Genomic DNA, 14023 nt, shown 5'->3' on the forward strand with positions numbered 1-14023 from the left:
ACAGACTATCGCACCGCACCGCGACCTTGGAGCGTCGCACTCATAAGTGAGAGCGAGAAACAGATATCTCTTCCTCGCTCTTACTTATGGGTGCGACGCTCCAAGGTCGCGGTGCGGTGCGATAGTCTGTTACAGATTTAATGTTGGTACCGCGACTATTTAGGTGTCTCAAATAGGTTGGCGTATTTTCAGCAGAATAATACACTTCTTTTTTTTTAAAGGCGGCAAGCAAATCTTTTTAATGGTACTACTTTTTTATGTGAAAATTAGAACGTTGCTTCCGTAAAATATTTATATTTCTTGCACCATTTTTGAGAAAAGCACTATATATGACTCGGTTGGAAGGCTACTTGCTGGCTTCGGATTCAATTAAACGGACTCCCAAGGTCGTCCGTTTAAAACGAATCCTCAGCCAGCAAGTAGCTACTTCCGAACCTCGACAATAATGTACTATTAAATACAGTGAAATACCTAAATAAGTATCTATGTTTTGGTTTAGAAATACGAAAAGTACACACCTCTATGGCTAGAGGACAGACAGGAAGTGCTGGCGGGGTTCTTGCAGTACGGCCGCGTCATTCCGCCCGAGGAGTTCGACAAGTACGTGTACGAGAACGGCACGCCGCCGCCGGAGACCAAGCCGAAACTACAAAATTACCAACACGAGGTAACAATATCGAATTTAAACTGTTGTGAGAATTGACTTATATCTTAGGACTGGCCTTACGTGCACTAAAAGTGGTACTAGTTCAGCGGTGTCACTCACGAATTCGAGCCAATCGTGTAGTCTAACGCAACCAATCGCGTTGCAGCGTTTTCACACTGCTGTACTGGCCCCATTCATGCTCCATTCTTATTGCCTGTAACCTGGTAAGGCTAGTCCTGTGATATATATATGTCAATGGTTGTGAGACTCGTGAGCAAACATAGAAGTTTTTGATTGACAAAATGAAATATCGACATGTCTGTTATCGATGTTACCGTAACGTTGTAGATATTTATTATTAATACATTTTATAAGAAGATATAGTGTGTCAAAGGTCTGTTTGATTTCAAACATAGACAGAGAGAATCATACTATCTTTGTCTTACACTAGTACTAGCACCCAAAAGAAAAGGATGAGTATAGTTTTTTTTGTTCCTATTTACTGACAAGATTTGGTTGACCCAGTATAGCTCCCGCGAAATACACAACACGTTCGATATCTTCTTCTCTTTTGATATATTGGTAGTTTTCTATTCTTTGGGCACAGTATACTACAGTTTACGTTTTAATTTTTAACTACCTACTAGATACATGTAATAAAGAAATTATGCACTGCTTTGCACTTGATTTGCATTTTTGTAATTTCTCGGTAACTTACCTACATCAGAAAAGTTAAGTATATCTTTTAAATAATATTATATGTCTTATCGATAACAGATTTAGCGATGTTTCATTTTCTCAAACACTCTTTATTGCCACAAAAACTTCCATGTCTGCTCGTGAGTCATACTAACGTTAGTTACTTGTATTTTACGGTTTATCTCGCTTATTTTTAGTCTTAAAATTAACTTCAACATTTTAGTCTTAATTGGTATAAATGAACGTCAATTTTTTTTTACAGATTGACAAATTCAACGCTATGTACGACGAGGTGGCGGCACTGTCGCGCAGTTACCTCTGCAACGGCTGGCTGGAGTTGGACCTCAAATTGCTCAACCAAGCTATCATGAACATCATCTGCAAGTGGAGCAACATGTACAAACAGAACTTGAAAGACCACGTTCTCCATAGGTGAATTTCCTTAAACTATATGTAATAATAATAATTCAGCCTATGAGAATCTCGTGAAGGCCGAGAAGGACAAGTCCATTAAGTACCTAGACTTGGCTCACGAGATAACCGCCATGTGGGATGTTGATTCGACGATCATTGTCCCGATAGTCGTTTCAGTGAACGGTCTAATAGCGAAGAGTCTCGACAAACATCTTGAGAGACTCTCGCTAGGTGGTTGGATCAAGGGTCAGATGCAGAAGGCGGTGATCTTGGACACGGCGCGGATAGTCCGCCGGTTCCTCACTCTGCGGCCCTGACCACCGGCAGCTTGGGCCTTGCCCTGCTGCCGGCGGCACCCTAGGTTAGGTTTTTTATAATATGTTTATATGTATTTTTTATTGTTTTTTAAGTGTTTTTATATTTTACTTTTATATTCATATTATAAATCACCTAACCTAAGAGTTCAGATAAATAAAGAATAATAAGAATAATTCCGCCTATATGCGTCCCACTGCTGCGCACAGGCTCCTCTCATGCGTGTGAGGGCTTGGGCTATAGTCCCAACGCTATGCCAATACGGATTGGAGACTTCACATACACCGTTTGAATTTCTTCGCAGATTTATGCAGGTTTCCTCACGAGGTTTTTGTTTTCCTTCACCGAAAAGCTAGTGGTAAATATCAAATGATATTCCATACACAAGGTCCGAAAAACTAATTGATGCGAGCATTGCGAGCCAGGATTTGAACCCGCGACGTCCGGATTGAAAGTCGGACGTCATATCCACTCGGCCACCACCAAACCAAACTATGTGTTTTTGTAAAATATGCCCTTATTATAACAGGATAAGATTTTAAATGAAATATTTAGTGCAGTTAGGTAATACTCCCGGGACTCGGGACTAAATGAATTTGGGGATTCCCAGTTACGAGACTAAGGGCTCATTTACTCGAACTCGTATACGATTTTCGTTACATTGCGGACCATTGCGGTGACATCAATTCAGCCGACCGATCAATAGACGCAATGTAACGAAACTCGCATGCGAGTTCTCGAACCGTCTAAATGAGCCCTAAGGGCTGATTTAGACGGCGCGCGAACTCGCATGCAATTTTAGTTACATTGCGGACTCTTGGTTACGTTCAATTCAACCGACCGATCAAAACCCGTAATGTATTGAAACTCGCATGCGAGTTCTCGAATCGTCTAATTTTGCCCTAAATTTGTTTAGAAAACCAGTACATGGAGCACAACCTAAGTACAATATACCAAAAATAATTAACAACAGGTTATCAAGCATAAGACACTATTTTAAATAAATAAATAAATATTATAGGACATTTTTACACAATTTGACTCAGGCTTACCTTTATTCCGTAATTGGAGTAAAAATCATCTACTAAAGCGAAATATTTACTCTCGCATAATTATTTATGTTTCATATGCTCACCACAATATTGTTGACAGCTTGAACGAGCTACAAGACTTCATCGCGTACGCCACGAAAGAATTATCGGTGGAGCTCGGAGATGAGGACTACGAAGGGTTACTGCAAGTCATGAGAGTGTTCAACGAGGTTAAGGCGAGGGTCGATGCCGGCACCGACACCATGTTCGAGCCGCTCCGTGACATTATCTACGCTCTGAAGGAATACGGGGTGGACTTCCCTGAAGAAACTTACGAACAGGTTAGCTGTATACTTCAAACTAAGCTATATCACGGAATAAATAACGTACTAGGTACAGAAGATTAACTCTGTATAGTATGAATTATCTGAGATGATTTTTTCGGGCTCGAGCACTAATCTGTTAAACAAAAGCCTTTGTTTCTTTTAAGAGCGGTCTTCAGCACGTGCCAAAGTAACCAAGTCGTACTATCGTGCTAGTATTAACTATTAAGGTTCAAATTTATGTGACAGCTCATTCTGAGAACAATCAGGGTGGTCTTTTGGGTTGTTTCATGAATTTGAACCATATAAATAGAATGGTAAATTTGCTTTTTAAACGGGTTTGTTCCTGTTACTTATGTAGGGTCTATTAGCAGTAAACAGGTGTAAGCACTGCATAAAGGAAACAAAACCTTTTGTTTAATAGACTAGGGCCCGAGCCCGAAAAAATCATCTGAGATAATTCATACTATAACAAAACGCGTCTTTTACGACAGAGATGACCGCTAGATGGCGCAAGCGCGAGCAGGCGTCACACCAAACTACTATGGCTAGACACCAAAATTGGTGTGGGCCGCACGTACTTATAGGTACTTGTAGCGACGAGACTAAATCGCGGAGTCAACCACGCCTGGCTATATCTTATACTCGTATTATTGTAGCCTTTAAGGCCGTGCATCGAAAAATAACAGGATCTTAGAAAGGTGGCAGTGGCTAGCCCCGGAAACAAACAGTAGTGATTTTCGGATATATGTTTCTTGACTATATGATAAGAGATTTCGTAGTAGTCGAAACACGAATGCTTAAAATTTTCTCGATAGAAAATAAATCCAAACTTACGTGTTCATTTTTCGGTTTTAGCTTCGTGCAACTAGAAAACACATCCATATCCAGCACAACCCACCTTACAGCAAAGGTTTTCATCTCGTCTTAACTTTCAAAGAACTAAATATTAACTTATTATCCTTTACCGATGGATTTATTATCGATTTTTGATTTTATGAATTCAACAGCAAACGCCCATTTTACGCAGTTCCGTTTCTCTTTCTGTCATGCGTCAAAGTCATAAATGCATCCTTTATGCCAGTAATGTTAGATGGCCGTCGTGCCTCAAAGAGGTAAGACCTATGTCACTTCGCGCAGCGCTCCGAATTACGTAAAATGTTAATATCCAATAAACGTTGAGTCGTAACTCCATTGAGTAGTAACGGAATCGGAGGTAAACCTATGATGGTGCCTTCTTACAGGGCTATACGTTACGCATGTGTGCGTGTTTGCTTAGCTACGTCATGCTACGTCGAAATCTATACTCTTTGTCAGTTACAACGGGTTAGGAAATTTCGACAGATATTGAAATGTATCGGTAGCTGTTTGGTATTTAGCCATCAGAATCTAAGCGTAACTTTTTGCTTTATTTTTGTTTGAAAATAAAATATCTATAAGAATATATTTTTTGCTTTTTTTCTATTGTAATGATAAAAATAAATCTAGTATGTTTCATGCTCAAATAATTTAAAATAATTGAATAAATATTAAAAACTAATAATTGATATTATTCGTTTTAATTATTATTCTCTTTATTTATTTTTCCTCTTAAGTTAGGTTATTTATAATATGAATATAAAAGTAAAATATAAAAACACTTACAAAACAATAAAAAATACATATAAACACATTATAAAAAACCTAACCTAGAATGCCGCCGGCAGCGGGGCAGGGCCCAAGCTACCGGTGGTCAGGGCCGCAGAGAGAGGAACCGGCGGACTATCCGCGCCGTGTCCAAGATCACCGCCTTCTGCATCTGGCCCTTGATCCAACCACCTAGCGAGAGTCTCTCAAGATGTTGGTCGAGACTCTTCGCTATTAGACCGTTCGCTGAAACAACTATCGGGACAATGATCGTCGAATCAACATCCCACATGGCGGTTATCTCGTGAGCCAAGTCTAGGTACTTACTGGACTTGTCCTTCTCGGCTTTCACGAGATTCTCATCATGGGGGATGGTAATGTCAACGAGCACGGCCCGGCGTTGCGCTCGATCTATTATCACAATATCAGGCTTATTGGCTACAATAGTCCTGTCAGTGATAATAGATCGATCCCAATAGAGCGTGGCACGACCATTCTCAAGAACTGGCACAGGTGAATACTTGTAGTACGGTACTTCGCGGTCCACAAGACCGTATAGAAGAGCAATCTGTTGGTGAATAATCCTGGCTACGAGATTATGTCTGTGCAAGTACTCGCCGTTAGCAAGATGAGAACAACCGGAAATGATATGCCTGAGTGACTCTCCGGGACGGCGGCATGCCCGACAAATGTCGACCGTACCGTCCTTCAGGATATATTTCCGATAGTTGTTCGTCATTATTACTTCGTCCGCAATTGCACAGGCAAAACCCTCGGTTTCTCCGAAGAGGTCCCCGAATCGTAGCCAGTTCACCGACGCGAGCAGGTCCACATCGGGTCCCGTGAGGGCCTTGTAGAACCGCCCGTGTAGCACCTTACTCTCCCATGCCGCCTTGCGATCCGCAGTACTTAGTACCACAGGTTTGCGCCAGTTCTCGTTTGCCAAGGAGAGCGGCGTGAGGTTTCTGTCTACTGCCACCACATCACGATGCATCCCACACTGGTTGTTAAGGAAATAATTCCTGAGATTGTACACCTCGCGGTTGTGGAGATCCTTGGCGTTTAGGAAGCCTCGGCCTCCACATTTCCGTGGGATGTACAATCTCATAACTGACGAGCGTGGGTGTAGCATCCGATGTGCGGTGAGCAGTGACCGGACCCTCCGATCCAGGGCATCCAACTCGGTCTGAGTCCACCTTAGTATGCCAAAGGAGTATGTGAGTAGGGGCATTACCCAGGCGTTGAAGGCGCGCACTTTGTTGCCTCCTGACAAAAGACTGTTAAGAACTTTTGTGAGCCGACTGAAAAAGCGCTCCTTCACCGACCGTCTAATACCCTCGTCCTCAATACCCAACGACTGTGACATACCAAGGTATTTATAGGTTTCTGATTCAGAGATAGATCTGAAAGACATTGTCTCAGAAGGTTGTAAATTTGTTGAATTTACAACCCTCCCCCGCTGTACATGCATAACCGCACATTTATCGACACCAAACTCCATGTTGATGGCACTACTGAAGACTTCGGTGGTTTTCAGTAGCTCCTTCAAGTCTTGGTTATTTGGTGCAAATAATTTGAGGTCATCCATGTATAGAAGGTGAGAAATGACTTCACCCTCTCTCCGAAGCCTGCAACCTAGTCCCAAATCCTTCAGCAGGGTGCTGAGGGGATTCAGAGCTAGGCAGAACCATAGAGGACTCAGACTATCACCCTGAAATATTCCTCGCTCAATCCTTATGAAATCCTGCGGGCCAGGGCGGTCATCCCCGCCTCCTGGTTGACGAAGGACTGTGGTCCACTGCCTCATACACGCGCTTAGAAAGGCTCTCAAAGCTGCATCAACTTTATACAGCTCTAAGACCCTCCCCAGCCATGAATGAGGCACCGAATCATAGGCCTTCTTATAGTCAATCCAAGCGGCTGAGAGGGCCTCCCTGTTCCGCCGGATTTGTTGGCAGATGGTCATGTCTATGAGGAGGAGCTCTTTAGTACCACGGGACCCAACCCTACATCCATTTTGAGCGGGGGCCAAAATATTGTTAGCGACAATGTGTGCGTTGATTTTTGTCCTTAAAATGGATGTAAGGAGCTTATAGAGTGTAGGTAAGCACGTGATGGGTCTGTAGTTCTTCGCTTCCGTGGTACTACCGGACTTATAGAGCAGGAAGGTGACACCAGTTGTTAAGGAAGGTGGGAGAGAACCAAGCTTGTTGAAATTGTGCTGCCAAGCACGAGTGCGAGCATCGGAACCATTTTAGCCAGAAGTTGTGCAATCCATCCGGCCCAGGACTTTTCCAGTTCTGGGTCGTGCGGATGGCACAACTTACGTCATCGGGGGTGATAGTGACTACCCCCATAGGTTCGATGGACTCGCATTCACGCTCGACAACATTCATCCAACTCCCCTCGGTGTGTCCGACAGGCACCGACCAGATGCTACGCCAAAAGTCAGTCATGGCAGTAGGATCCGGCGGCTGCGTGTCGGACTCACGAAGGTTAGTTTCCTCCCACTTTCGGTACACCTTCCTTTGGTCACTCTGGAAAAGACGATTCTGCTGGAATCGATCCACACGCTCTCTGTAGCGGCGAATACGGTTTGCCCATGCATAGACTTTCTGCTTAAGAAAGTCGATGCGCTCCGTGATATTGGCAATATAGTCGCGGGGCTCAATACCCGTCCCCACGAACGCCTGATTCACAAAGCGCATTACTCGGGGGCGGTTATTGCCCCCCCTAAAGCAGATCAGCTTTGCAATAAGAGTCCTAAAAGAGCTGATACGTCGCTCGATCCGTATTTGCCATGCGGGGGCACCTCCGTCGGTCCTAGGTGCACGTTCAGAGTCCGGAAGCTTGACTCGTGCAACACGGCACGCCGCGATGGCTCCGCAATACATGATCGCGTGCGTATCATCTAAATCTTTACTAGTCCGTAGATATGGCTCTAGTAAAGCGTTTAGGGCTCCCATTAGCGCTAGATTGCGTCTATTCATAGGCAAACGTGGTAATCGTGGCCTAGTGTTGGGAGTGGAGCGATACTGCGTAATCGCCTCATCCAGAGTCCTCCTCAATTGCTCATTGGCTGTACTACTCACACACTGCGCGATCTCCTCCTCGTCGGCGCTGAGATCCACCCGCGGTGCCCCCGGTGCCTGGTCGGGTGTCGGCACCGGATCCGGCGACGTCGCGGGCGGGTCCTGCGCCAAGGTGGAGGCCGCGCAAGCAGAGAGAGCCTCCAGGCGAAGCCGATCAAGTGTCGAGTCATCCAACCGCTTTAGCCGCTGAATGACGCGCACCTGATCCGATAATCGCTGCTCCGACACGGTGATGGTGGGTTCAAGAGCCTGAAACAGAGGCAGTATTCTTGAACGATAGGCGGATAGTTGTGTTCCCCCCTCTGTAGCCCCATAATAGGCGCGCATGACGTTCTCGTTCATTTGTTGAGTCCATCTCATGCGTCGCACTATACCACCGGTAGCGGGAGCCGTGGGCGGGGCAGGATGTCCCGCAGGCCCCAAGCGTGCCGGCAGCGGTGGCCGCCCTCGTCGCGCAGGTGGTCGTGGCGGCGGCGGCGGCGGCCCGCTCTCGTCGCTGGACCCGTCTGTGTCAGGCGCCGTTGCGAACTCGTCGCCTGACGACGATGCGGACGAGGAAGTGGACGAGGCGGGCGGGGGTGGTGGGCGTGCGTTTGTTGTTACCGCTTTAGCTTTAGCTCGACTCCTTGTAATCATTTCTTAGTTTTGCCGGTGGTGTATGACAACTGTCAACACGGTAGTTATGCGGGTGCGATACCATGATCGAGGTGTTTACAATGAAATATATCAGTTGTCCGCATAATTTAATAATAACTCTGTTCACACATGAGTAAATTATCAGTATTATATTATTATATTATTAAGTTTGTTTGAATAAAATATTTTATTTCAATAATACGAAAAGTTATTATATTTAAGTACCACTAAAAAAAGGTCCCTACTTACAAAAACTCACTTGCACGGGCCGGGGTTCGAACCCGTGACCTCCGGTTTGAAAGTCTCACGCCACTACAATTTCACATAAGTAATTTACAATGACATGATACCGTGGAAAAAGTGAATATTACAATGTACTGTGTTACTATCATTTTATAGTTTATTTTGGCTTGACAAGGAGGAATGAGAAAAACGTGCAGAGCGAGAGGATTAAATCTCTCTGTCCCTTTCTTACAGTAGCCAATCCTAATTATGACATCTGTTTTGATATTAATTCTTTGAACATCATTTGTCGATGTTCTTTTTTATATCATCGAGAAAGATTTTTATTAAAAAAATGTGTTGAATTTATATGTTTTATTTATGTTTTTTGGCATAAATTTCATTACTTTTGACAAATTTTGATTGTGATGACAAACGATTTGATGTGATGTGTGAAACGAACCATGTGATCAACGATGTATCTAATAAAACTTCATTTAGTCGAAAAAAATAGTTGTCTACTACCGGGTGGAAAAAAATTATGGGCCCTGGAGGGAAAGTGCCTTAAAACCTTAAGTTTGCTCATTTTACTTAAATGAAACATTGTTTTTTAAAGAAACAACTGCATTAAAAAAGATTTTTGAAGTGAAAACTTCTTTAGCGGCGCTAGGCACTTTTTGAGGTGGGGAAAAAATGATAAACTCGAGACAGCGTAAGGCGATCATGTGACCGTAAGGTTTAGATTGCCAATCATTTAGATGGCATTTAAATCAATAAAGAAAAACTCAATGACATTACATGAAAAAGGTTATAATCTTGTACGGGCTGAAATACGAGGATCTCACAGTATTATAACTTTATATCACTCAAATATAATTCAATAAAGCTACATCTTGATGAAATCGCTAATAAAAGTGAACTCTAGTACTGGTGAATAAAACTCAAAATATCATGACCAAATATATTTAGATGCGAGGTCTGCAAGGTAACTTTACAATTTCTATTCGAATTTTAAACAATTAACGCTATACATTTGAATTTCGAATTTTAAACAAGCTCACTGACCAGCAATTTCGGAACCAAAAGTTTTCAATAGAAAGGAGGATGGGTCAATTATACATAGTGCTGCAGACATTTTGGACTAGTCATTGAGTTTTCACTTCTGTCGGCACTCCCGGAATGCAACACGTTGTTTTTATTTAAATTCGCTTAGTCGCGCCCGGGAATCGAACCTACTTTTTCCACACTGTATAAAAGAACACAAATGCTTTTCTTCTGGTAACTTAAATGTTCTATCTATCTTGGTGATATGTTAATGCAATCAAATAATCTGAAAAAATTATAATAACCCAATTTATGAATTCCGTTCCTTCAGAAAAATGCGAAATGTACGTACAATTTTTAGGGATATCGTACTTTTCCCAGAGACAAATTTAGTTGGCTAAGAGACATTTTCACTGATTTGGGGTCTGGGCTCTAAAAATCTAACATAATATGATAAGGACTTAATCGTTTGAAGCTCAAGAGTGAGTTTTCCTAAAGCTTTTTCTAAAAATTATGTCTTTATTAACGTTAGGAGTGCACTGCAGCATGTCAAATGTATGCCAAAATGTCAAGGGAGAGAACAATAAATTAAGTTTCAATTCCACTTCCACTCATCAGCAAAGTGATATAAGTATATCAGCAGTTTAAAGTTATTTTAGATTACAAAATTAGCGCATCAAAAAAATCAAAGTACATAGAAAAAAAGTCTCCTGAGTCATAATAAAATTGATGTCTCTTGGGTCACCAGAAAAGTCACCAGGGAGAACGATGACCCAAATCACATTTAAAAGAAAATGTAAATTTTGTGTACTACCTACGAACATTTTTCAAAAAACTATGTTTTTATAACATATTAGACCCAGGATAGATCTAATACCTCTTTTCGTACCCCGGATAAAATGGTCGGCGACTAAAAAAGTAACTGAAACGTTACGTTATTAGGTTCACGATGCCGCGTTGTACCCTTGCCTTCGTTGCGATATGTTTGGTAAGTCAGGAAACTTAAAAAATGAGCCATGATTTTGGGACATATTAACAAATATTTTTTTGAATATATATTAATTTTAGCTGACTTTAATAATTTACCAGTTAAATTAGATGTAAATACCTTTTTAGTTAATCGTTAATATGATATATTAGTAGCAGTAAAACACTTTATTGTACAAAAAGACACATAAAACATGAAAAAACACACGTCCTTCGTATATGGTAGAATATATTTTTCACACTTATAAGTAAAAACCAAAACCGATACGCGATTGGGATACGCTCTTTTTGTATGGGATACAAAAAAAAAATAATCTCCTGGGTCACCAAGAAAAATCGACATATTAAAATAATTCAGTTCGTTTTTAAGTTCTAGTCAGATTGACTTTTTGGTTATTTGAGATAAATTACAATAACGCTTAGATTTGAAAAACATGATTTTCTATTTTGTTGCGATCGACCCGGGTAATAAAAATACGGCGAATTTGAACTTTTGTTTGTTGTCGTTGTAAAATGTATTAAAAAATAATGTAGGCACCCTTGACAATTGAAATTCAAAATTATCCAGAAAAAGCGGCCAAGTGCGAGTCGGACTCGTCCATGAAGGGTTCCGTATTTAGGGGATTTATGACGTATTAAAAAAAAAACTACTTACTAGATCTTGTTCAAACTAATTTTCGGTGGAAGTTTGCATGGTAATGTACATCATATATTTTTTTTAGTTTTATCATTCTCTTATTTTAGAAGTTACAGGGGGGGGGGGACACACATTTTACCACTTTGGAAGTGTCTCTCGCGCAAACTATTCAGTTTAGAAAAAAATGATGTTAGAAACCTCAATATCATTTTTGAAGACCTATCCATAGATACCCCACACGTATGGGTTTGATGAAAAAAATTTTTTTGAGTTCTAAGTATGGGGAACCCCCAAAAAAATTTTTTTTTCTATTTTTGTGTGAAAATCTTAATGCGGTTCACAGAATACATCTACTTACCAAGTTTCAACAGTATAGTTCTTATAGTTTCGGAAAAAAGTGGCTGTGACATACGGACGGACAGACGGACAGACGGACAGACAGACAGACAGACATGACGAATCTATAAGGGTTCCGTTTTTTTGCCATTTGGCTACGGAACCCTAAAAATGAGTGTTTCGAAAAGGCACCCTGTATTCCTTACATACCTAAATAATCTCTTATTCAATAAAACATATAATTACTAAACACTGTGATTTATTTCAAATAAATGCAAATCGATCGGATAAAAGATATTAATACCTACCTATACAACAATGAGTACGAGTACAGTCAGCTGCAATAATATGTTACACACCGAAGGCCGTTTTGCGGTAGATCATGTTAGATCTTATTTGTAGAGCCATAAGAGCGTGTCACATATTTTGCGGCCGTCGAAGAGTAACATATTATTGCAGGTGACTGTACCTATGAAAAATTCGAGGGTTAAAAAGCATTTCAACCAAAGCATTTATAATAATAACGACTATGGACGCCTGCAACCCCAGGGGTATTGTAACCCAATAACAATAAGGTTTAAATTTGCATTTAGTGACCGCAAAGTCAGGTGAGCGTAATCAAGTAAATCTGTTTTCATCATATTTTATCAAAAATAATCTCTTTTCTGTTCTTGTGCTATTTTCTTGTTATCAATACTCTTAACTTATATGCTATATACGCTGCTGCTTCTATGCTGTTAACATCTTCCAAAACAACAATAAATATTCAGGTTTATTAATTAATTATTTTATTGTTTGCTATTATGAACAATTAACAACGCCATCTGTTTCAATTTTTTCCGAATTTAAGTTTCTGGCCGACCGCAGCGACCGCGTATAATGGTAGTTAACTTCTGTAACGTTAGATGGTGCTAAAAGGTCACACAAACTTCACGTGCGGCGCGAAGCGTTTCCATGTGTGCGTGTTAGCGGGGAGGGAAGAACTAGCGGGCGTGGTTTACGAAGCGCCAGACGCGGCTGCAGTAGGCCCTTAATTTTACGATGTAATAAATAGTGCGAGTCTGTAGTGTGAATAGTGTAAAGGTCTGTAGCTGAACCAACGAACAGGGTATCTTCCGATATAAGTAAGATTTACGTCGTTATAGACTGTTCGGAAAGGGAAGAGTCGTGGAATGTATTACGCCCCATACATTCCACGACTCTTCTCTTTCCGCACAGACTATATTGATAAATGCGCTAAGACTCAATTAACTATTTATTAATCGTTTGTCATAATTTTGAATGTATCTGTAAGAAGATAAAACTGAGGCTTGTAAAGCTTTATGAATAAGGGTTTAGTATTTTGGTATCAGGATCCCACTCTTTTCATGTAAATACCTAAGTCAAATATGTATTCTAACTATGAATTGATAATTGTCTTTTCTCTTCATGCATACAACAGGAATTGCGAAATGATCTATCTACTAACCCTTACTTTAGCGGCAGGGTCCGCGGGGATGTTTTGGTGAGGAACATTTTGCATGCCTACGAATTATCCAGCAAGTCTGGGAATAGGGATGTTGACATGAATCGCGAATATATAGCATGTTATGTTTTTACCATAGCAGGGAATATTAGAACGCGGAAAATCATATTTTGCAAGTGTAAATATGCGTAATAAATTAATTAAAAATAATCAAAAGTATTTAAAATAATGCCCAGTATCACGTGACTGCAAACGCCAATCGGAGCGCGTGACGTAATCACAGTGGAATCACCAAAGACAAGTTATAAAACCTGCCTAAGTGTCTACAGATTATCGTACCGAAACGCGATCTTGGTGCGGTGCGGCGCACGAATCGATAGTGTGTAAGGTGGTGCGTTAAGGACGCAGCTATAAGTTAGAGCGAGAAAGAAGGTCGCTGTCCGATGCGGTAGCGTGTTAAGGCTTTAAAAAAAATTGTCTATTGCCATATAAAGAATTTAAAAAATGACTGACTGCAGTTTGTTTAAAACGCCGTTACGTCATCAAGGTC

The 14023-nt window shown here is 41.2% G+C and overlaps 1 protein-coding gene across 1 annotated transcript in view; it reads left to right on the forward strand.

Annotated features, from left to right (window-relative positions):
• The window catches only part of LOC134655834 (dynein beta chain, ciliary-like), a 76706-nt gene that overhangs the window by 27581 nt on the left and 35102 nt on the right, over window positions 1–14023 (forward strand). Inside the window, exons 24-26 of the mRNA XM_063511325.1 lie at window positions 500–667; window positions 1608–1777; window positions 3227–3446. Coding sequence (XP_063367395.1) covers window positions 500–667; window positions 1608–1777; window positions 3227–3446 — 558 coding nt within the window. The remainder of the gene's footprint in view (window positions 1–499; window positions 668–1607; window positions 1778–3226; window positions 3447–14023) is intronic.

This window comes from Cydia amplana, chromosome 17 (genome assembly GCF_948474715.1).
Source record: "Cydia amplana chromosome 17, ilCydAmpl1.1, whole genome shotgun sequence".
In the NCBI taxonomy this organism is placed as follows: Eukaryota; Metazoa; Arthropoda; class Insecta; order Lepidoptera; family Tortricidae; genus Cydia; species Cydia amplana.